Genomic DNA, 23,703 nt, shown 5'->3' on the forward strand with positions numbered 1-23,703 from the left:
CGTCTCACAAAATATGACCCGTGAGACCGTCTCACATAAGTTTTTGCCTTATCGAAGAATATCTGCCACACGTTTTTTCTTTATTTTTAAGAATGCTTGTACTTATAATTTTTAACGAGACAATATAAAAGCACATAATGAAGACAATCATTGTATTATGATCATCATCCCAAGAGTGGTTATTTAAAATAAGAGTTGAAATTATTGAATGTTGAAAATAAGAGTTGTAAATATTGAAAATTAGTGTGTGATGATGTATGTAATGATATATTTATTTTTGGATTATCTCTAAAAAAATTATATAAATAGATCTCTCAATTTAGGAAGAAAACATCCCATTGAGTTGAGAAAATTTTATAAATTGTGTAGTTTAATATATTTTATGAGTTTGAGATTTTTATTTTTTTATCGTAAATTTTACTTTTAACACATATAATAAAAATCTAAATAACTTATTTATCTACTTCATAATTCATATTATTTAAATATTTGAAAATAAATAAATTAATATAATTGGAATGAAATGGGAAAATAGAAAAGTTTGGGGTATGGAAGAATTAGCCAAGTGAGAAAGCGTACGTTAAAAGCGATAATAATCGTTAAATCCTCAAACCCCTCTCCTGATTTTGCTGTTGCTCAAATTGTAGAAAATTGTTCACTCCTTCTGTCTCCATTCTCTGCAGGCATGTCCACCCGCAAGTCCAGCTTTGAATCTCTGTCTGAACGAGGTGAAATTGTAATTATTTGCTAAGTTATTGTTTATGTTTTGATGTGCAACTTCTGAATGTTCATTCCTGAGTTGATGAAAAACTTAAATGGCCAAGCCTACATGGATTTTCACAAATCTGTGCCTTCTCCGGAACCCTAAATCATTCATAGGTTCTAATTATTTTCGAATCCGGAATCAAAGCCTCAGTATTGATCAAGTTAGTGGAAATGCTGAAAATTCCACGCGGAATCCTGAGACCCCAGATGAAATTGGTGGTCAAAATCAAGTCTTTGAAGTCGGAGAGGTTAGTGGAACTGTGGAAGAATTCGTTCTGAAACCTCTAAACCCAGATGAATCTATTCATCAAAATCAATTCTTATATGCTAGTGAGATTGCCAAAGAGGTGTCTGTTTTTATTAGGGCCCAGCCGAGGTGGGAGCAAACACTTACGATTGTTTTTCCAACTGTTAATTTTGTGGATCCTAATATTTACAACGAGGTTTTGAAGCAGCAGAATAATGCGTTTTTGTCTATCCGGTTCTATCATTGGCTTAAGTCTTTGAATGGGTTTTCATTGGATCCAATTTTATGTAAGGAGATATTTCGTAGGCTTGTAGAGGCTAATGCTGCCAAAGCTGCTGAGAGTTTTCTCAAGGAAACAAAGTTTGAGCCTGAGCCGGAGCATTTGGAGTTGTATATTGAGTGCCTCAGCGAAAATGGGCTGGTTGAACTAGCATTTGATGTGTTTGAACGTTTAAAAACGATTGGTCATTGTGCACCATTGCAAGCATGGAATTCTGCTCTGTCCTGTGCGCTAAGAACCGAAAGGCTCGACATTTTTTGGGCACTATATGGGGATATGATGCAGCATAATGTCGTACCAGACATAGATACCACAGGATACTTGACTAGAGCCTTTTGTATTGACAACAATGCTGCGAAAGGCTACAATCTTCTTCGACAAGTTTTGGAGGATGGACATGTCCCGAGCAAAATTGTTTTCGATAAGTTGGTAGCTGCATTTTGCAAGAGTGGTGATTATGGGAAAATGTCATCTGTTCTTCATATGATGATTGCTAAGAATTGCTTCCCAGATATTTATACATATCAGGAGGTCATTAATGGATTGAACAAAAGAAAAATGAGATACGAAGGTTTTCGTGTTTTCAAGGATCTAAAGTGCAGGGGTTATTTTCCAGATAGAGTCATGTATACAACAATGATTCATTGTCTCTGTAACAACAAATGGATTGGAGATGCACGAAAAGTGTGGTTTGAGATGACTCAGAATGGAATCGTTCCTAATGAGTACACATACAATGCTTTTATTAATGGTTTATGGCGTATTGGCAGCATAGATGAAGCTGAGAAACTTTATAAAGAGATGATTTCTAAAGGTTATGGTGAGTCTACCGTTAGTTACAACACTATGATAAGTGGACTGTGCTTGAATGGAAAAGTGGATGAAGCTCAGGAATTATTCAAACAGATGAAAGAGAAGGGTATTGCTACTGATGCCATTACATATAATTCTCTAATGAAAGGCTTCTCTCGAAACGGGAAGATAGCTGAGGGATTATATTTTTTTCACGAACTTCTAAATCACGGATTTGAGCCAACAACTGCCTCATTTACTGTTTTGATAGAGATACTTTGTGCAGGTGGACATACGGAGCAAGCAAAAATGTTGTGGAAAGATGTTCTAGATCGGGGTATGGAAGCGGCTGTTTTTTCACAAAATAAAATCATAGTTGCATTAGGTGAACATGGGTGTTTCCAAGAAGGAGTTGCATGGCTGAAAGCTATGATTAAGAATAATATGACACCAGAAAAGAAAACTTTTGAGAGACTCATTCAATGTCTTTGTGTTGCTGATAGATTGGATGATGCTTTACTTGTTTTAGATTATATGTTGAAGATGGGTTTTTCGCTTGAGAGATGTGTTTGCAATTCATTGGTGAATAAACTTTGCCAAGATGATTCGCGTACTATAGAGTCGTGCTTGGAGGAAACTTTGCAGGGAAACAAATGTCATTGAGGCTTTTACTTGTATTTCAGTTTTTCCATTAATTTTATATCAAATTATTGTGATGAAATGGAAAAATTATTTACTTGCCATGACGAGTTCTGTATTTCTTTTGCTAAATCGAGTCGGCATTTTTGTATAAAAGAGATCATTAAACGCATTTTCACTTTAACGTACTAGCTAAATATTACCTGTATAAATGAAATTTGACATATATTTTTCCATCGAATAAAGAGACCGAATGAAGATCAGAGATTCAACATTATCAGATGATGACCTAATAGAAAATTTCCAACGTTTGGATTCAATGTACAGCCACCGGCGGAAAGTAGTTTGATAGTTGGTCATCATGTGAATTCTCAATGTGGTTTTTACATTTTTCTTTCTACCGTATTCGTAACTCTTGACTTGTGCTAAAGGAATTTTTTCATCCGACAAGGAATTTTCTTAACAAAAATCCTTCCTGTTCTTTGGTAAAAACTGGATAAATTTTGTAGATCTGAGATCTATCTTTCTGAATAACCTACAATCAAATCTTTCTGGCCTAGTCGATCATGCATTCTTGGGAAATCTTAGTTGATTTTTCATTTATATTAAGATAAGTTTAGACAAAGTTGGTAAGTATTAGCATGGATTATAATTTCTGATTGAGATGATACTTTATTCTTTTGTTTGTTTGGAAATTTATTTATTAGTAGATCTGGGAAAGTTTTTAAATTTCTCCGCAATTTACTGATTTATTTTGTTAAAAATTTGTTCAGTTACTCCAAAATCTCATGTCTGATCAGATTTACCATCCAAGCATAATTCATCGCAACTCATCAATATCGTGATGATATCATATGATTGATTGCATCAATTAGTGTTGCTTGTTTGCAAACTCTGTAAAATTGCTTAAATTAATGCACCTTGAGTTGTTTCCCCATGGCTTTTGATTCTGATTTTGAAATTGAATGGATAGCCCTGAGCATCTATATTATGATAACTGGGTGAATTGTTTTTTTTGGAGAAATTTGTGATGGATTTTTGAAGTGGTTGGAATCATTTACATTGCGCAAGATATTTAATAAGTGAAAATCTAATGAAAAATTCTAGAGTTGTCACGATATTGTTTATTTACATTTAGAATGTGAAGGTTCATCTTCTAAAATCCTTGTCCATTACGTTGCATGTACAAAAGAATGCCGAACTTTGTTCTTCTTGGGTGATCGCCAAAAATTTTACTTTGTATTTGTTTTGTTGTTTGAATAACACTTTGCGTCAGATGTACACTAATTTGGATCAACATGTTTGGTAGTGTTTTTTTATCAGTTCAACACACTGTTATTTCTGGTATCAAGATATGCAATTATCCTTCCATTCTGATTTGGTTGTTAAGTATAGTGGATGGTGTGAAATGGAATTCAGAATTAAATGCTGCCTTGTTTAGTTGAAAGGAAATTTTGAGAGGGTCGTGTAGTGAAATTCTTACTTCTCTTTAAGTAACATTTGTCAACACTGCAGTGATGTTATATCTGAAGAGCCCAAATGCCTTTTATTTTCAAAGATTTTTTCCCGTGCACCAAACAAAAGAAAATATATTTTTCCGTCCTTGACAAGGGAAGGTCTTTCATTCCGGCTATGCTCTGTGCCCTTATTATCTCATATGGATGAATAACCACATTCTTGTCAGTAGCGTGTGTTTTAATTAAAAACTTAATTAGTTATTGTGTTGAAGTTTACATCTACTAATTTGTGATTGCACTTTGAATATGCACCATGACTGACTGAACTTTTGTTGTATGTCTTTAAGTGCTGCTACATAAGAGATGAAGATTTGGCTGCAGTGGGAGCATATTGTAGTAGGCTTAATGATTTAATTTGCGGTTTTGTGAAGGTTTGACTGATAAGGGACTGGTTCTGTTGGCCTTTGTAGTGGAGGAATTTGAAATCACTTGGAGTCACAGCTTGTGCAAAGACTACTGAGGTCTCGTTAGAAGTCGTGGGTCATTGCAAATTTCTTGAAACTCTGTCACTGGACTCAGAAATCATCCATGGCAAAGGCTTGCTAGCTGTGGCCAAAGGGTACCCTATGATGAAAGTTCTGGAACTGCAGTGTATGAATCTTACAGATGACGCTTTACAAGCCGTTGGTTCTTTCTGTTTATTTTTGAAGTTATTGGCTCTATACAGCTTCCAGAAATTCATCGACAGGTGACTGTTTCTGTTTTCTCTTTGTTCTTTCTCATTCTTAGGTGGTGGTGTAACTGTTATTCATACAAATACTTTTGTTATTGCCATCAACACCTTGATCTTACATAAACAAGCAGAAATATTCAAATGCACATACCATTGTGTGCATGCAACTCACTTTTTAACCATTTGTTTTTATCTGGAAAGTTGAAAAGGAGATTGGTGACCCAGTTACGTGAAAGTGGTTATGCATGTCCCTCTAAATAAGCCTCCAGGGGTTTGATCAGTTGATCTTCAACTCTATGTTACAAGGATTGTTTTCTATTCATCACTTTTTCTCTTTTATGGATGTGTGGTTTTCCTACAGGTTTCGTTGGTGTTTATGAAATAAATGTCTCAATATACTAGAGTTTTAAGTTCAACACGTTATGTGGTTCTGAATCGAACACCTATCTTAAATTTTTCTAGTATCCAAAAACAATTTTATCTTAATTGCAATGGTTCAGTCGTCCTCTGTATCGCCTTGATGTCCCAGTGTTTGAAGTCATACTTTGTAACATCCCGAAAATTTGAAAGTCCATGCGAACCACATGCATACAAATTATTAAATTCCTTGTGTATTTCAATTAATTGTTTTAATTGCATAAATTAATTATGTGATACATGTTGACATGTTTAAAATATATTTTTCTACACGGTTGCATAAAAATATATTTTTAAAAGGATATTCGAGTTGTGATGGAGGAACGGAGACCGAGGGCTGAAAAATGGAAAATGTCTTTATTAAATAATTGTTTTTAATTATTTAAAATTTGGTTGATACTTTTTCTTACTTTTGAAAATAAGAAATTTTGAGGTGATTTTATACGTCGGGATATAATTTTTATCGGTGTTGGATTTTCAAAAAAAATACGAACTTTATGGCAACCCGACTAATAAATTTACAAATTTTATTAAACAAAGTAATTTTTAATAGCACTAATGGGTTTATTGGACTTAATTGATTTTGTTAATGGGCCGAAGCAATTAGTAAGTGTTTTAATTAAATATTTAAGCACCAAACCTACCCCATATCATTACAACTCACATGCCCACCACCCCTTTACAATTCAAACTCCTTCTTCACTCCAACTCAAGGCACACACATAATATTCAAAGGATAACTTCGAAAATATTGTCAAGTAACTTCAAGCTAAGGTCTTTCGTCGTCGTTTTTCGCAATCGTCAACGTTTATTCGTGCGTTAAAAATGCAAAGGCACGCTATATTCTCTCCTTTAATCATCTATCACACTATAGTATTTATTTTATTGTGTTTTGCATGAAAAAAGTTACATCATGTTATATTTTCGTACAATGTTATATTTTCGTACAAGCATCTCATATGATTTTTAAAGCTTGTATTTTCATCGAAAATCATGTTTAATATGATCTTAAGGGGCTGTCATGATTAAGGTATGGATCAAGGGTTGTTTTACACAAGTTTAAGGAGTTTAAGTCACCACAAACGTTGCACAACATGAATAGAACACAAGCTAGAACCACTTTTTTGTCATGGTGATATGAGGGGCTCGGTTTTTGGGTTTGGTGGCTGGGCTTGGGTTCGGCTGGGACCAAGGCTTAGCTAGGGTCCTTGAGGGGTCAGGGAAGGAGTCCTAGCCTGAGTCAAGGGGCTAGGGAGGAGTCCTAGCCACCCGAGAGCCACCAAGAGGTCACGTGCAGGTGGTGCAGCTGTGCAGGGAGAATTGGCTCGGCCAGGGGGCTTTGGGCTGGGTTGGGTTAGGTCCTTAGGGTCCTAGGAGGGTGTCTGAGGGGCTGGTTCAAGGGCTGGCTCGTTGGTTAAGTTGTTAAGCAAGAAAACAAGAGCCCATGTCAAGTAGGATTCTCGGCCACTTCATGCATTTGAGTTGTGGCTTCGGTTTTTGGGACTGGGGTCGAGTCCTTTGGTTCTAAGGGTCCAGGAGGGTTCCTAGAGAGGCTGGTTAGGGTTCAGTCCAGCATGGCTCGATGAAAAATCAATATGGCTCGAAGATGGCTTGGTTCAAGGGTCTAGGGTTTTCTTCTTTGAAATAAAATCGAAACATGGCTCACGGGGGTCGAGTCATGGTTCACGAGGGTCAAATAATTATTAAAAGTGTAAGTTTTAAATATGAGAATTTTATATTAAAGTTTGGTTTAATTCGGGATTAAAACGAGTTAATATGTTATATTTAAAGATTGATTTAAAAGTCCTCGATTTAAGTAAAATAAAAATACGAGAAAATTTATGTAAGCTTAAATAATTATTTGGGATGGTCTAGAGTCAACGGAATTAAGAAAATATCAAAAACGTTAATTTTACGTCTACGGGTAAAACGGTAATTTTACACTCGAAAATTAGTAAACGTCATGGCAGTGTCCTGGATGCTGTTTTATATGCCAATATGATTATTTTAAATGTTTATGGATTTTTATGATTTAATATGTTAAAATGTTTATTTTAAAGGTTTATGAATCTTTATATGTTAAAATGTTTATTTTTATTGTTTAAGGATCTTTATATGTTAAAACGTTTATTTTAAATGTTTATGGGTTTTTACGATGAAACGATAACGTTAAAAGATATGTAACATGTTTGGTTTAAAAGAAAAACGTTATATGCATGTTTAACTTTTATTAAGTGATTAGAATACGAAACGTTGAAGGAAGTTAAGTAATTGTGACTAATACGATAATATGTTGGAGATATCGTGAGGGAGAAGGTCCCAGTGGGAGCCCGACGAGCGTATTTTTATTGATACGAATACGATGATATTTTAACAGGTAGGCCAAGGATCAGCTGACGGGTGAGAGTGTCGCTGATGTCCCCACTGCCCAGTACTGTGGTTACATGTAGATGGATCCATCGTCCAATACGAACACGTGATACGAATACGAGTCACAATTAAAGATCTGAATTCAACGAAAACGAATATGAATATGAATATGTTGATATGAATACGAATACGAATATGAATATGAATATGAATATGAATATGAATATGTTTTTGATGTATATGAATATGTTTATGAAAATGTTTATGAAAACGTTTACGAAAATGTTTAGGAAAATGTTTATGAAAAGTTTATGGAAATATTTATGTTTAAAGTTGAAGCATCATTATGAAAATGTTATTGTTTAAGGTTTATGTATCTTCATGAAAACGATATTTTAAATACAAGTATTTTCACAGTTACATGTGTTCTATATATGTATTACTTGTTATCAAGATTATAGTGTGTTGAGTCTTTAGACTCACTAGGTGTGATTGATGCAGGTGATATTGATAATTATGTTAATGGAGGTCTTGATGGTTGACTTTACTGGACTGAAGGTGCACATAACCATAGGACCAGCGTTTCTAGTTTTCCGCACTAGTTATGATTTATGATATTCAAGATTATGTTAAATATATTTTTACGACTATGATTATGTTTTGAGTGGTTTTTGAGACGTTGATAGTATAGGTCATACCTTCAAATAATGATTTTAGGTTTGGTAAAACGTTGGATGATTTTGTGTGTTGACTATTTCTTTTGGATTTTTAAATGTTAGATGGTTGTTTTATTTTAAAATGGTGTCAAGGTATTTTAAAGTATATATATGTATAATTCGAATTATGGAGATTAATGAGGAAAAAAATTCGAATTTTAAAGTATATATATGTTTAATTCGAATTCTATCAGTCACTCATTGCTATCACCCACTTCACTCAATATGATAGGATCGATGGTATCACGACTATCGTATCTACGCCTCAGAGTTCTATTGTATCTGATGAACACAAAATCATTAAGGCATTTTTGCTCCAATCTATTCTTTTTCTTGGAACAAAGCTGCATTTATTTATATATGTTTATCGAGGCGCGTGGCACGAGAACAAATTCTTAAAATAAAAACTGTAGTATTATAAAAATAGTTATTTTAATATTTCTCATTGAATTTATTTCAAAAAATAAGGAAAAACTTGTGCTTGAAACAAATTTTCATACATGGTGATACAACCTTTCTCATTTCGATTGCAACTTCCTTCCGAAAAAGACCTTCGACTTGTTTGTATTTTAACAACTCTGTTTGTATTTTTCTCTCCGTCTAAGGATAAAAAGACCTTTCTCATTTCGATTGCAACTTCCTTTCGAAGTACCTCCGATAATGGGCCACCAACTTTCATAGCATAAATGACAACTCCAAAACGAAGGCATCAAAATAGTTTTCTGTGCTTGCTTACTATTCTGTTCCTTTGAAATTTTTTTTTTCTCCAATTTTCTGAAGTAAACATCTTTCTCAAATGTTGCTTATGCTGCTGAAAGCTTCTCATAGTCAAGAAAGCGGTGGCAAAACGAGTTTTAGCTGGCCTGATAAGGTCTCTTTGGCAGGTGAACTCCCTCATCATGTTCAACAACATAGTTAGGTTGTAAATATATCCGTCAACACTAATTTCCCGCTCAAGTGCTCTCTTCAATATGGAATTTTGAATATGTCCTCAAGCATCAAATCCAAACAATGTGCTGCACACGGGGCCCAATAAAAGTTTGGATATTTATCCATCAACTTCTTTCCTATAAAGAACAAGATAATAAAATGATAGTTAATGAACATAATTAACGAAAGTTAAAAGACGTTGTAACTTAGTATGTTAGATTTTCTAACCGACATAAACAATATTTGATGCACTATCGGTGACCACTTGAACAATATTATTCACCCCAACTTTTTGCAGAAACTTGTCAAGCAACTCAAACATCTTCTCATTAGTGTGACAATAGCTAGATGCATCAACTGAAGTAATTTAACATGCTGCCTTTGAGGTGTTCACCAATAGATCTCCCCTTTCTATCTCTCCACCCATCATTAAAGTACAACCATTCCTCGCCATCTCCTCTTCATTCTGTTCAAAATCAGCTTTGTATGGTTGATCTCATTCTTTAAAAGAGGTTCTCTTACCTCATGGTAACTAGGTGGTTTCATCCTAGGACCATATTGTCCAATTGCTTTGATCACTGGCTTGAAGCTGTCATATTTGACGACATTGAATGTAATCCCTGCATCATACAACCACCTTGCAAATTTTTGAACTGCATCAGACCTCAACTTTTTCTGAACTTCGTTAAATTAGGGTGCTTTACCACCTTCATTCTTTGCGTCTAGCTTAAATAAAGCATTTATAGGACCCAATGACCGTGGTTTTTTGGGCATTAATATTGACGAGTTGACCGAGAAAGAAATAGATGTCGACTGCTTTCCACGAGATGAGGGATCCTCGTGTAGATCAATATCATCTGCTTGCTCTTCTATGTCAAAAACATAATCAAAGTGAGGTATGAAATCCATGCTTTTCTTCAAAGTTATCTTTTACTTCTTGCTTAATACATGTTGGGGATTTTGGACAAGGTTTTGTATTTTAAATTCTCCAACAAGATGTTGTTTGAGCTTTGTTATCCCATTCTTTGTAACATTTTGGCAAAAGTTGCGTAATATTCCATCAGAAATTTTGTCTGGGTTAACCATCCTCTCATAGTTCCATCCAATATCTTTTTTCTTATATCTTTTTGTAGATTTTTCATCTTTTAAATTCTGAAAATAGGAAAAAAAAATTGAACAACCCATGAAGCACATTGAAACAAATCCATTAACAGCAAAATAGTTGTTCCACTAAACAAAATTAATCAAGATTAATAAAAAAATCAATCGTACAAAATAGTAGTAAAATCTGTTTACTAATAGCATTCCTCCACATTTAAAAAGAACAATCGTATAAAATCTCTTTCAGATAGCAGCATAATAGTTTTTACACCAAACATCAATAACTAATACCTATAAGCAAATAGAATCAATATGTTATGCATGATTTTTCTGACAATGGGTTATTATAGAGATTGTTCTTTTCAACAAGGTGGGCTATATGACAGTCTTGTTGCATAATATAATCTATTGTTGCTAGCTAAAAAGTAAAGTCAGTTTCTAGGAATATAATTTCTCGGCTTCCTATAACTAAAATGCCTCAATGAAAAAAGAAGAGAAGTTCGATGCCAAAAAATAAAAAATCAGGGAAAAAAAAAGAAGAAGAGAGAAGACAGCAGGAAATAGAGCAGAATATTACCGAAGTCTGGCTATGCAAAGCATGAGCTATGTCTGGCCGTCGGTGGCCAGAAGTCCGGCAGTGCAAAGCAAGATGTCCAGCGAGAAAGCAGTTGAGACTTGAGAGTTGAGGTTTATGTAAGCAGAAGTGGATAAAAGCCTATACGCAGCAGAAAATAATTCTAGGGCTATGTATTGTGTAAAATGGGCCTAAAGATTGAGCAAAATGAGCCTAAAGATTGGGCAGTATTTTAGCGCCATTTCCTAGCTATCGTCGTACCGAAATAGCGTCGATAGCGATGATAGCGCTCGCTATGTGGATGTGTCATGCGCGTCTCCCCCTGTATCTATGGGTCTTCACTTCGCGTTGCTACACGCTATAGCTAGCGCTACAATCGCGCTCCCTATAAGCCAACTGTTGGCTAGGGAATTTATTGACTCAAGTGTAATAAACAATCTTTATTTTAATATAATTTAATTTGTAATGGTTTCGTTATACTTTATCTGTATACCCATGCAAGCAGCATAGATAAAGTCCTTGATTATACTTTAATACAATTGAATCGTAATTTTATGTTGAAACTCATTTGTAAACACTGCATATTCTAAATTCGTTCCTATTCGATTCAGCCGCCTAAAACAGGGATAAAGGTCGCTTGAGCTTGAGACTAGCATCTGTTATGTTGTGTACTGCGTTTCTTGGTAAGGGCATAGAGATGTCCAAACATGCAGATGGGTAGTCATATTGTAAGGTCCAAAATTTAGACAACGTAGTTCAACCGCATGCGAATCTAGGAAATTTGAAAATGAGTAATTAATTATTTTAATTGCTTAATTAATTATGTGATATACATGCTTACATGTTAATTATGATTTTATTATTATCATGCATAAAACGGTATTTTTAAGGATTATTCAAGTGACGATCGAGGAACGGGGACCGAAGGCTGAAAAACGTAAAATATTTTTCATTAAATAATTATTTTTAATTCTTCAAAATAAGGTTGATGGTTTTAATATTCTTGAAAATAAAGGATTTTGAGGTGATTTTATACGCCGAGACGTAGATTTTATCGGTATTGGTTTTTCAACTAAAATACGAATTTTTTGGCAACCCGGCTAATAAATTCACGAACTTATTTAAACAAAATAAATTTTATCATTTAATTAAAGATTATTGGGCCTAATTNCTGCATGTTTCTAGACCCTTAAATCATGTAAAACGTTGCCCCTTATATCCTAGAACATGGCAGCCCCTTCATGCAAGAAATCATCAAGTTCTGAATCAAATATCATGTTTCCTCAAAGGTGCATGCAATAAGTCCGAAAATTTCTGGAAAATAAATCATGTCCTCATGCATACGATAATTCAAACAATTATACGATATGATGGATGAGAAAAGGGAGATGTATGGCGTGCCTTTGCGTTATTTACGCACGAATATACGNCAAGGCACGCCATACATCTCCCTTTTCTCATCCATCATATCGTATAATTGTTTGAATTATCGTATGCATGAGGACATGATTTATTTTCCAGAAATTTTCGGACTTATTGCATGCACCTTTGAGGAAACATGATATTTGATTCAGAACTTGATGATTTCTTGCATGAAGGGGCTGCCATGTTCTAGGATATAAGGGGCAACGTTTTACATGATTTAAGGGTCTAGAAACATGCAGGAAAGGCGCTACAAACTCGAAACAAGCAAGCTAGAACCGTAAAATTGCTGTCATGGGGTAAGGGTTCGGCTTGCTCGAGGGAAGGGTCGGCTTGGTCATGGCTCCTGTCCAGGGCTAGCCAGGATCGTAAGGGGGTCAAGAGAAGAGTCCTAGCCATGCTAGGACTCGAGCTAGGCAGCTTGGGAAGAGTCCTTGTTGACAAGGACTCTCACCCGAGGAGGGGAAACCAGCGCGCGCAGGTGCAGCGCTTGTGTAGGGCTTAGGGGCTTGGTCTGGGGACTTCGGGCCGAGTCAGGGAGTGCCCTTATGGTCCTAGGTAAGTGTTTGATACGTTAGTTCAGTGATTGGGGTCGCAGGAGGAGACTAGATGCACAATAAGAGTCCTAGCTATAAGGGGAACTCTCGGACAGTACATGTGGGACTTGGGGTAGCTTGTTTTTGGCTTTGGGTGAGGTTTTCGTGAGTTTCCTAGGTCCAGTAGGGTACTTCAACATTTTGGGCACCTTTTGGCTCGATTTGGTTCGGGGGTAACTCGTAAAAAATTAAAAGATGGCTCGGGGTCGAAGTTTAGTTGCCAAATAGGGTTTTAAAATAAAGAAAAATTGGAAAACGGCTCACGGGGGTCAAGTCGTGGTCCATAAGGGCTAAGATAATATAAAAAGACTAAATTTAGTATTTAGGAATTTTATATTAAAGTTTGGTATTTTTCGGGATTAAAACACCGTTAAAACAATTAAGAAAAGATAATTGAAAAAGTCTAACATTTAAGCTAAATAAAATTACGAAAAAATTCATGTAAGCTTAAATAATTATTTGGGACATGTTAGAGTCATGAAATCAAGGAAAAAGTTGAAATTGTAAAATGTCGAGTCCAGGGGTAAAACGGTCTTTTTACACCTAGAAATTAGTAAAGGTCATGGCAGTGCCCGAAATGCTGTTTTTATGTCAAATATGATATTTTTAAATGTTTATGAAATGTTCATGATTAATTTATGATTTAAGGAAGACATTTAAAATACATGTTGCATGCTTGGTTTCAAAAATGAAAAATGTTATGGTATTCATGATTTTTATAAAGTGATGTGAATTGAAAAAAAAATGTTGAAGGAGGTGAAGTGATTGTGACTAATTCGTTAATAATGGCGACGTCGTGAGGGTGATGGTCCCAGTGGGAGCCCGACGATCGTGTTTCCGTTATTGCGAATATGAGGTTATGAGGTTTGAGGAAGAATGGGGATATCGTGAGGGGAAAAGGCCCCAGAGGGAGCCCATTTATGGGAGAAGGCCCCAGAGGGAGCCCCGACGATCGTATTTCTATTCGATCATGTTAGGCCAAGGCTCAGTTGACCGGTGAGAGCGTCGCTGATGTCCCCGCCGCCCAGTACTGTGGTTATATTTAGATGGATCCATCGATCATGTCATGTGAGGAAAGTCACAATTAACGATCTGAATTCAACAAAGGAAAAAGGAAAAGGTTTATGTTCATGTTAAAAATGTTTTTATGTCATGTTAAGGATAAAGGAAAAAGTTTAAAGATTATGTTTGCATGTCATGAAATGTATTTTACGTAAAAGTATTTTTCACTGTTGCATGTGATTTTACATGTATTATTTGCTATCAAGATTATGGTGTGTTGAGTCTCTAGACTCACTAGGTGTGATGGATGCAGGTGGGTATGAGGGAGGTCTCGACGGGTGATTCTACTGGACTGATGGCGCACACAACCCGAGGACCAGCGCTGCTATCTTCCGCATTACGTTTTATGATTTTAAGTTAAAGTTTTTGACTATTTACTTATGTTTTGAGAGATTTTTGAGAGGTTTAGTATGGGCTTTACTTTTCAAATTATTGCTTTATAGGTTTGGTAAAACAAATTGACAATTTCATTTTTATGACTATTTCATTGGTTTCTAAAAATGCTAGTCGGTTGATGGTTCATTTTAAAAAACAAAATATTTTATAAAAATATTTTCATGGGATGGATGAAATTTAGGAAAAAAAAAAATTTCTAGCACTTTTAAAGCAATAAAAAGGGCAGGACGTTTCAGTTGGTATCAGAGCAAAAGTCCTGTAAAGGGTTGTGCCACCAACAGTGCCGGAAAGATCAGTCGTCAAGCCTCAAGTTGTACGTTTTACATGCTTTATGTGATTTAATATGTTATTACCTGCATGACGATATGAATATTATGTTTACGTTACCTGATTATTAGCTTCTTGATTATTTATATTTGCATGCTTAAATTGTTAAATGGGTTAGGCTATGTCACATGATTAAAAAAACTTAGATTTAAATGCATGTTGGTTACGTTAAGAATTTGGAAAACGTTCAGATAAAATGCCTCCTAGACGTGCCCCGCTAATGGAAACCAAGCAGAGAATAGCGTGAATCAACAAGGAAACGTACCACCACCACCACCACCACCTGGAGATCCTGCTACTCGTGCATTAGAAGGTATGGCTCGTCTCTTCGAGCAACAGATACAGCAACAGCAGCTACAACATCAACAGTTACAACAGCAGATGCAGCAGCAGCAGGCGACTAGGCCACAGCAGGATGTTTATGAGCGATTCCGGAGGCTAGGGCCGAAGGAATTTTCTGGCACTACCGATCTTTTTGCTGCAGAGGGTTGGATTCGTGCACTTGAGGTATATTTTCGCTATCTTGATATGGGAGATGCGGACCGGGTGAGGTGTACTACTTATTTGCTTAGGGACGACGCTTCTTTATGGTGGGAAGGAGCCGAGCATGGTGTTGACCTTACTACACTCACTTGGGCACAGTTCAAGACAAAGTTCTATGAGAAACATTTCACCCCGGACGCTAGGAGCCGAATAAAGAGGGAATTTATGGCTCTTCGTCAGAGAGATTCCACTGTTGCTGAATTTGTGAAGAAGTTTGATAAGGGCTGCCATTTTGTGCCCCTTATTGCCAGGGATGCTGAAGAGAAGCTTAGACATTTCATGGATGGCCTACGACCTACCATTCGGGATAAAGTTATGATGATGCGTCCGGAGAATTATGCTATGGCAGTTACTTATGCATATCAGGCTGAGCAGTCCTTGAAGGACATTGACTTTGAGATTCAGCGTGAGAGGCAGCACTATCAAAATAACAATCAACCCAACAAGAAGCCGAATACTGGTCCTCCTAGACCTCAAGGGCCCCAAAAGCCCCAAGGTCAAGTCAAGAAGCCAGCGCCATCAAAGCCACAAAATCCGGGAGCACCGAAGCCTGCTGAGAGGCAATTATGCAAACAGTGCAACCGCCCACATCTTGGCAAGTGTGAATGGGGATCATTTAAATGTTTCTACTGCAAGGAGGATGGACACAAAGCCAACGATTGCCCAAAGAGGAAAGCAGCCACTACGGCCCGAGCTTATGTTATGAATGCCGAGGAGGCTGAGGAAGAGGCAGACACTACACTCATCACGGATAACCTAGTCATTTAACATTTTTATATTGCTTGCTATTGCATGAAATGTTAAAATTGGTTATTAGAATTTATTTGGGAACAAGATTTAACCTAGAAGAAATTAGATTGCATGTTCTACCTAGATGGACTTAAGCTATGATCTTAGAAACCAGAGAAATTGAGTTGAATTTTGTGCTTTATTTTATGTGAAGGATGAAATGATTCCAAATAGAAAGTTTAGGGCCAAAATTAAAGAAGATCATAACTAAAGGATTTTTAGAGAAATTCAAATCATTGGGGTGAAATGTGCAAATTTCAAAATTTTAAGGTCTAGAATACAATTTTCGATAATTAAGGGACCAAAACGTAATTAACCAAAAGATAAGGGGCTTTAAGGCAATTACCAAATTCTTAAGGACCAAAATGAAATTTTTGAAACTCTAGAGGAATAAATCAGAATTTTCGCAATAAAATAAGGACTTCATTACAATAATTCGAAAATATAAGGGCCTTAAGGCAAATATCCGAAAATGTTGGGGTTTAATATACAAATTTCAAAAAAAATTAGAGGGCAAAAATGCAATTTTTTTTAGAAATTCTTAAGTTCAACGCGTAATGTTCTTATATCTTTGGGAAATTAATGATAATAAATCTTTAAGCTTCAACACGAAAAGATTTAAAAGACATCTTTCACCGCAGGGAGGATTATCATTCAAGGTGTCGCAACCTATGTACTTTTAGACTCGGGAGCTACACATTCATTCATATCTGAAACCTTCATCAAAATACTGAATATTATTCCTCAAGATATGGGTCTGGGATTCAAAGCTTCTATTCCATCCGGTGATCAAATGCTCACGTCTAAAATTGACAAGAATCTGGAGCTTCGTTTATTCAAGGATGTTGTTCGGGCAGATCTTATTGTGCTTCCCATGCCCGAATTCGATATTATATTGGGGATGGATTGGCTATCAGTAAATGGAGCTTCGATTGATTTCCGTCAGTGATCGGTATCTATTAGGCCACCTAGTGGTAAATCTTTTGTTTTCGAGGCGGCGAGAAACAAGCAAATGCCGCACATTATCTCTTGTCTATGTACGAGGAAGCTTATTAAACGTGGATGCCAAGCTTCTTTAGCCTGTGTCACTACTGCACATGAATCTACCAGTCAGAAATTAGAAGATGTTGACATTGTGAGAGATTTGCCTAGCGTCTTTCCCGAGGACGTTTCTGGTATTCCACCTGTCCGTGAGGTGGAATTTTCTATTGATCTTATGCCGGGACCGTTCCTATATCGAAAGCACCTTATCGACTAGCACCTGCGGAAATGAAAGAATTGAAAGATCAAATCCAAGAATTGCTAGACAAGGGCTTCATTCGCCCTAGTTATTCTCCATGGGGCGCACCGGTATTATTTGTGAAGAGGAAAGATGGTAGTATGCGCCTATGCATCGATTATCGGGAACTTAACAAGGTCACTATCAAAAACAAATATCCTTTGCCAAGAATTGAAGATTTATTTGATCAGTTGCAAGGGGCCGCAGTATTTTCAAAAATTGATCTGCGATCTGGATATCATCAATTGAAAGTGAAAGAGTCTGATGTGCACAAGACAGCATTCCGTACTCGATATGGACACTATGAGTTTATGGTCATGCCATTCGGTCTGACTAATGCACCAGCGATCTTCATGGATCTCATGAATCGCGTATTTCAGCCGTATCTGGACCAGTTTATTATAGTCTTCATCGATGATATATTGATTTATTCGAAGACCAAAGAGGAGCATAGTCGTCATTTGAGGACAGCATTGCAAGTACTACAAGACAGGAAGCTATATGAAAAATTCAGCAAGTGCGAGTTTTGGCTCGATAGAGTGGCATTCTTAGGCCACATCATTTCTAGTAATAGCGTTGAAGTTGATCCAAGCAAAGTCGAAGCAGTAAAAGAATGGCCGGTACCGAAGAGTGTCACCGAGATTCGCGATTTCTTGGGACTTGCAGGCTATTATCGCAAATTCATCAAGGGATTCTCATCCATTGCAGTACCATTGACATCCTTGACTAAGAAGAATGCGAAATTCATTTGGGGACCCGAGTGTCAAGACAATTTTGACAAGTTAAAGCAAGCCTTGATTTCAGCACCAGTGCTATCTATGCCATCGGGGCAAGGGGAGTATGTTCTTTATACCGACGCTTCTAAACTTGGTTTGGGCGCAGTTCTGATGCAAAATGACCGAGTTATAGCCTATGCGTCGAGAAAGTTGAAGATTCACGAGAAAAACTACCCTACACATGATCTTGAGCTTGCAGCAGTAGTCTTTGCACTAAAGATTTGGAGACACTACCTTTATAGGGAGAAATGTAAGATATTCACCGATCATAAGAGTTTGAAATACTTTTTCACCCAAAAGGAGTTGAATATGAGACAGCGCAGATGGCTCGAATTGGTAAAGGACTATGATTGTGACATTAGCTACCATCCGGGGAAAGCTAATGTAGTGGCAGACGCATTGAGTAGAAAAGCAGCAGTTATCACACATTTATCACTCCAAAGACCGTTGCAGTCCGAGATACAGCGGTTTGAGCTTACAGTGTATGCTAGGGGCGAGGCCCCTAATCTTGCCACATTAACAGTACAGCCTACTTTGAGAGACAGAATTCGTGACGGGCAGTCTACTGATGAGCAGTTGCAAAAGTGAAGAGCTAGAGACGAAGCCAAGGGCCGGAATTTATATTCAGTATTGGACGGCTTGGTCCGTTATCGAGACCGTCTATGGGTTCCTAGTGACGATTCCTTGAGAAATCTTATTATGAAGGAAGCCCATGACTCACCATATTCCATTCACCCGGGCAGCACAAAAATGTATAGAGATCTGCAGTCGTTATATTGGTGGCCAGGCATGAAGAGGGACATTCTGAAGTTTGTATCCGAGTGTTTGACTTGCCAACAAGTTAAAGCCGAGCATCAAAGACCAGCAGGGAAATTGAAGCCACTCCCTATTCCCGAGTGGAAATGGGAAAATGTCACCATGGACTTCGTCGTGGGTTTGCCAAAGACAATTAAGGGATTTAATGCTATATGGGTGATAGTTGATCGTCTTACTAAATCAGCGCACTTTCTACCTATCAAGACGACCTTCACCATGATTCAGTACGCCGAGTTGTATATTCGAGAGATAGTTCGTTTGCATGGGATTNCGCTCCTTTTGAGGTACTTTATGGAAGAAAATGTAGATCTCCTATACATTGGGACGAAGTGGGTGAAAGAAGAGAGATCGGTCCAGATGTGATTGAAGAGACTACCGAGCTTATAGTCAAAATCCGCGATAGAATGAAGACGGCGCAAAGCCGACAAAAGAGTTATGCAGACAAACGACGAAGAGACTTGGAGTTTGCAGTGGGCGACCATGTATTTGTGAAAATAGCACCTGTGAAGGGTGTTATGCGCTTTGGCAGAAAAGGCAAACTTAGTCCAAGATTTATTGGTCCATTCGAAATTTTGGAGAGGATTGGTACACTAGCTTATAGAGTGGCATTGCCACGAGCGCTTGCAGGAGTTCACAATGTGTTCCACATTTCAATGTTGCGGAAGTACACGTCGAATCCGTCACATGTGCTTAATTATGAACCTCTTCATTTAACTCCAAATATGACATATGAAGAAAGACCTGTCCAGATCTTAGCAAGACAAGAAAGAAGATTGCGAAACAAAGTCATTCCAATGGTCAAGGTCAAGTGGCTGAATCACTCGGAAGAGGAAGCTACTTGGGAAACCGAGAGGGACTTGAAGGGCCGCTATCCAGAACTATACGGTAAGTTCTAAATTTCGAGGACGAAATTCAAATTAAGGGGGGGAGGAATTGTAAGGTCCAAAATTTAGACAACGTAGTCCAACCGCATGCGAATCTAGGAAATTTGAAAATGAGTAATTAATTATTTTAATTGCTTAATTAATTATGTGATATACATGCTTACATGTTAATTATGATTTATTATTATCATGCATAAAACGGTATTTTTAAGGATTATTCAAGTGACGATCGAGGAACGTGGACCGAAGGCTGAAAAACGTAAAATATTTTTCATTAAATAATTATTTTTAATTATTCAAAATAAGGTTGATGGTTTTTCATATTCTTGAAAATAAAGGATTTTGAGGTGATTTTATACGCCGGGACGTAGATTTTATCGGTATTGGTTTTTCAACTAAAATACGAACTTTTTGGCAACCCGGCTAATAAATTCACGAACTTATTTAAACAAAATAATTTTTATCATTTAATTAAAGATTATTGGGCCTAATTAAATGGCTTAATAGGCCTAAACCTAGTTAATAAATTATTTAGCCATTTTATTAAAATAAAACACTTAAAACCCTATATCATGGAACCAAAACCATCGGCCACCCTATTTCACAATTTGAAAACTCTCCCCAACCCCTCACACAACACAACACACAAGGCACTACACAAAGCTTGAAGAATTCGAAGGTGCCAAGGATTCAAGCCAAGGTTTAACGTCCCGTTCTTCGTCGTCAACGTATATTCGTGCGTAAATAACGCAAAGGCACGCCATACATCTCCCTTTTCTCATCCATCATATCGTATAATTGTTTGAATTATCGTATGCATGAGGACATGATTTATTTTCCAGAAATTTTCGGACTTATTGCATGCACCTTTGAGGAAACATGATATTTGATTCAGAACTTGATGATTTCTTGCATGAAGGGGCTGCCATGTTCTAAGATATAAGGGGCAACGTTTTACATGATTTAAGGGTCTAGAAACATGCACGAAAGGTGCTACAAACTCGAAACAAGCAAGCTAGAACCGTAAAATTGCTGTCATGGTGTAAGGGTTCGGCTTGCTCGAGGGAAGGGTCGGCTTGGTCATGGCTCCTGTCCAGGGCTAGCCAGGGTCGTAAGGGGGTCAAGAGAAGAGTCCTAGCCATGCTAGGACTCGAGCTAGGCAGCTTGGGAAGAGTCCTTGTTGACAAGGACTCTCACCCGAAGAGGGGAAACCAGCGCGCGCAGGTGCAGCGCTTGTGTAGAAGCTAGGGGCTTGGTCTGGGGACTTCGGGCCGAGTCAGGGAGTGCCCTTAGGGTCCTAGGTAGGTGCTTGATACGTTAGTTCAGTGATTGGGGTCGCGGGAAGGAGACTAGATGCACAATAGGAGTCCTAGCTATAAGGGGAACTCTCGGCCAGTACATGTGGGACTTGGGGTAGCTTGTTTTTGGCTTTGGGTGAGGTTTTCGTGAGTTTCCTAGGTCCAGTAGGGTACTTCAACATTTTGGGCACCTTTTGGCTCGATTTAGTTCGGGGGTAACTCGTAAAAAATTAAAAGATGGCTCGGGGTCGAAGTTTAGGTGCCAAATAGGGTTTTAAAATAAAGAAAAATTGGAAAACGGCTCACGGGGGTCGAGTCGTGGTCCATAAGGGCTAAGATAATATAAAAAGACTAAATTTAGTATTTAGGAATTTTATATTAAAGTTTGGTATTTTTCGGGATTAAAACACCGTTAAAACAATTAAGAAAAGATAATTGAAAAAGTCTAACATTTAAGCTAAATAAAATTACGAAAAAATTCATGTAAGCTTAAATAATTATTTGGGACATGTTAGAGTCATGAAATCAAGGAAAAAGTTGAAATTGTAAAATGTCGAGTCCAGGGGTAAAACGGTCTTTTTACACCTAGAAATTAGTAAAGGTCATGGCAGTGCCCGAAATGCTGTTTTTATGTCAAATATGATATTTTTAAATGTTTATGAAATGTTCATGATTAATTTATGATTTAAGGAAGACATTTAAAATACATGTTGCATGCTTGGTTTCAAAAATGAAAAATGTTATGGTATTCATGATTTTTATAAAGTGATGTGAATGGAAAAAAAAATGTTGAAGGAGGTGAAGTGATTGTGACTAATTCGTTAATAATGGCGACGTCTTGAGGGTGATGGTCCCAGTGGGAGCCCGACGATCGTGTTTCCGTTATTGCGAATATGAGGTTATGAGGTTTGAGGAAGAATGGGGATATCGTAAGGGGAAAAGGCCCCAGAGGGAGCCCATTTATGGGAGAAGGCCCCAGAGGGAGCCCCGACGATCGTATTTCTATTCGATCATGTTAGGCCAAGGCTCAGTTGAACGGTGAGAGCGTCGCTGATGTCCCCGCCGCCCAGTACTGTGGTTATATTTAGATGGATCCATCGATCATGTCATGTGAGGAAAGTCACAATTAACGATCTGAATTCAACAAAGGAAAAAGGAAAAGGTTTATGTTCACGTTAAAATGTTTTTATGTCATGTTAAGGATAAAGGAAAAAGTTTAAAGATTATGTTTGCATGTCATGAAATGTATTTTACGTAAAAGTATTTTTCACTGTTGCATGTGATTTTATATGTATTATTTGCTATCAAGATTATGGTGTGTTGAGTTTCTAGACTCACTAGGTGTGATGGATGCAGGTGGGTATGAGAGAGGTCTCGACGGGTGATTCTACTGGACTGATGGCGCACACAACCCGAGGACCAGCGCTGCTATCTTCCGCATTACGTTTTATGATTTTAAGTTAAAATTTTTGACTATTACTTATGTTTTGAGAGATTTTTGAGAGGTTTAGTATGGGCTTTACTTTTCAAAGTATTGCTTTCTAGGTTTGGTAAAACAAATTGACGATTTCATTTTTATGACTATTTCATTGGTTTCTAAAAATGCTAGTTGGTTGATGGTTCATTTTAAAAAACAAAATATTTTATAAAAATATTTTCATGGGATGGATGAAATTTAGGGAAAAAAAAATTTCTAGCACTTTTAAAGAAATAAAAAGGGCAGGACGTTTCACATATGATGATTATACCGAACAACCCTCCCTCTTACTTTTCAAATGGTTATCATTCATCGAGAGGATAAGTCCGTGGTTATGATTGTACACCATTATTCCTTACGACCCGGGACAACACTGAGCCTCTATATGCTTGGGCTGTGCTTTGACTCGTTTACCGGCTCCAGGAGAGTCATCAGGTGGCGAGGTTGGGTATATTTGCGACGCATATAGGAGCCAGTGCATTGTAGTCGGGGATTCACCGCTCACCTACGGGTGTTGATATCCTAAGTGATCTGAAGTAATAATAGTGCATGGAATCTCTGGCCAGAGTATGAGATGTACGTTGGAGAAGGAGTTTTCCAAATAGTACACGCGATGCCACTATTATATGTGTCACATAAATATCGAATTAATATGCAACCCTCGATGAACCAATGGTTGCAGATTCGATCGGGATATATGAGTTGAAAGGACCGTACTGTACGTTAATCATAATCGACTGGTTCTTGCAGGCACTATCAGTGATACATAAGGGATCATGGGGCGATGCTACTAGACCTCTTACCATGATCCGATGGGTGCAATCAGAAATGAGTTCTAACATTATTTATCAAGGTGTTGATGAAAAGAATGGGACTAACTAGGGTAAGCCTGAATAAGAATAAATGTTATTCTGAATTACAAAGAGTTGTGAATCCACGGCCAGCTGTATCCCTGAACAATTGAGGGTCACACAAGCATTGGATCGTTTGTTCCCGTTGAGAGAATAAATTCAAGCA

At 37.3% G+C, this 23,703-nt stretch overlaps 1 protein-coding gene across 1 annotated transcript; it reads left to right on the forward strand.

Annotated features, from left to right (window-relative positions):
* Nucleotides 1-560: 560 nt before the first annotated feature.
* Nucleotides 561-2,986, forward strand: LOC140979318 (uncharacterized). Its single transcript, XM_073444664.1, has one exon. The coding sequence runs from the start codon at nt 816-818 to the stop codon at nt 2,745-2,747; it is 1,932 nt and encodes a 643-aa protein (XP_073300765.1). The 5' UTR covers nt 561-815; the 3' UTR covers nt 2,748-2,986.
* The last annotated feature ends 20,717 nt before the right edge of the window (nt 2,987-23,703 follow it).

This window comes from Primulina huaijiensis, chromosome 6, assembly GCF_012295235.1.
Source record: "Primulina huaijiensis isolate GDHJ02 chromosome 6, ASM1229523v2, whole genome shotgun sequence".
Classification (NCBI taxonomy): Eukaryota; Viridiplantae; Streptophyta; class Magnoliopsida; order Lamiales; family Gesneriaceae; genus Primulina; species Primulina huaijiensis.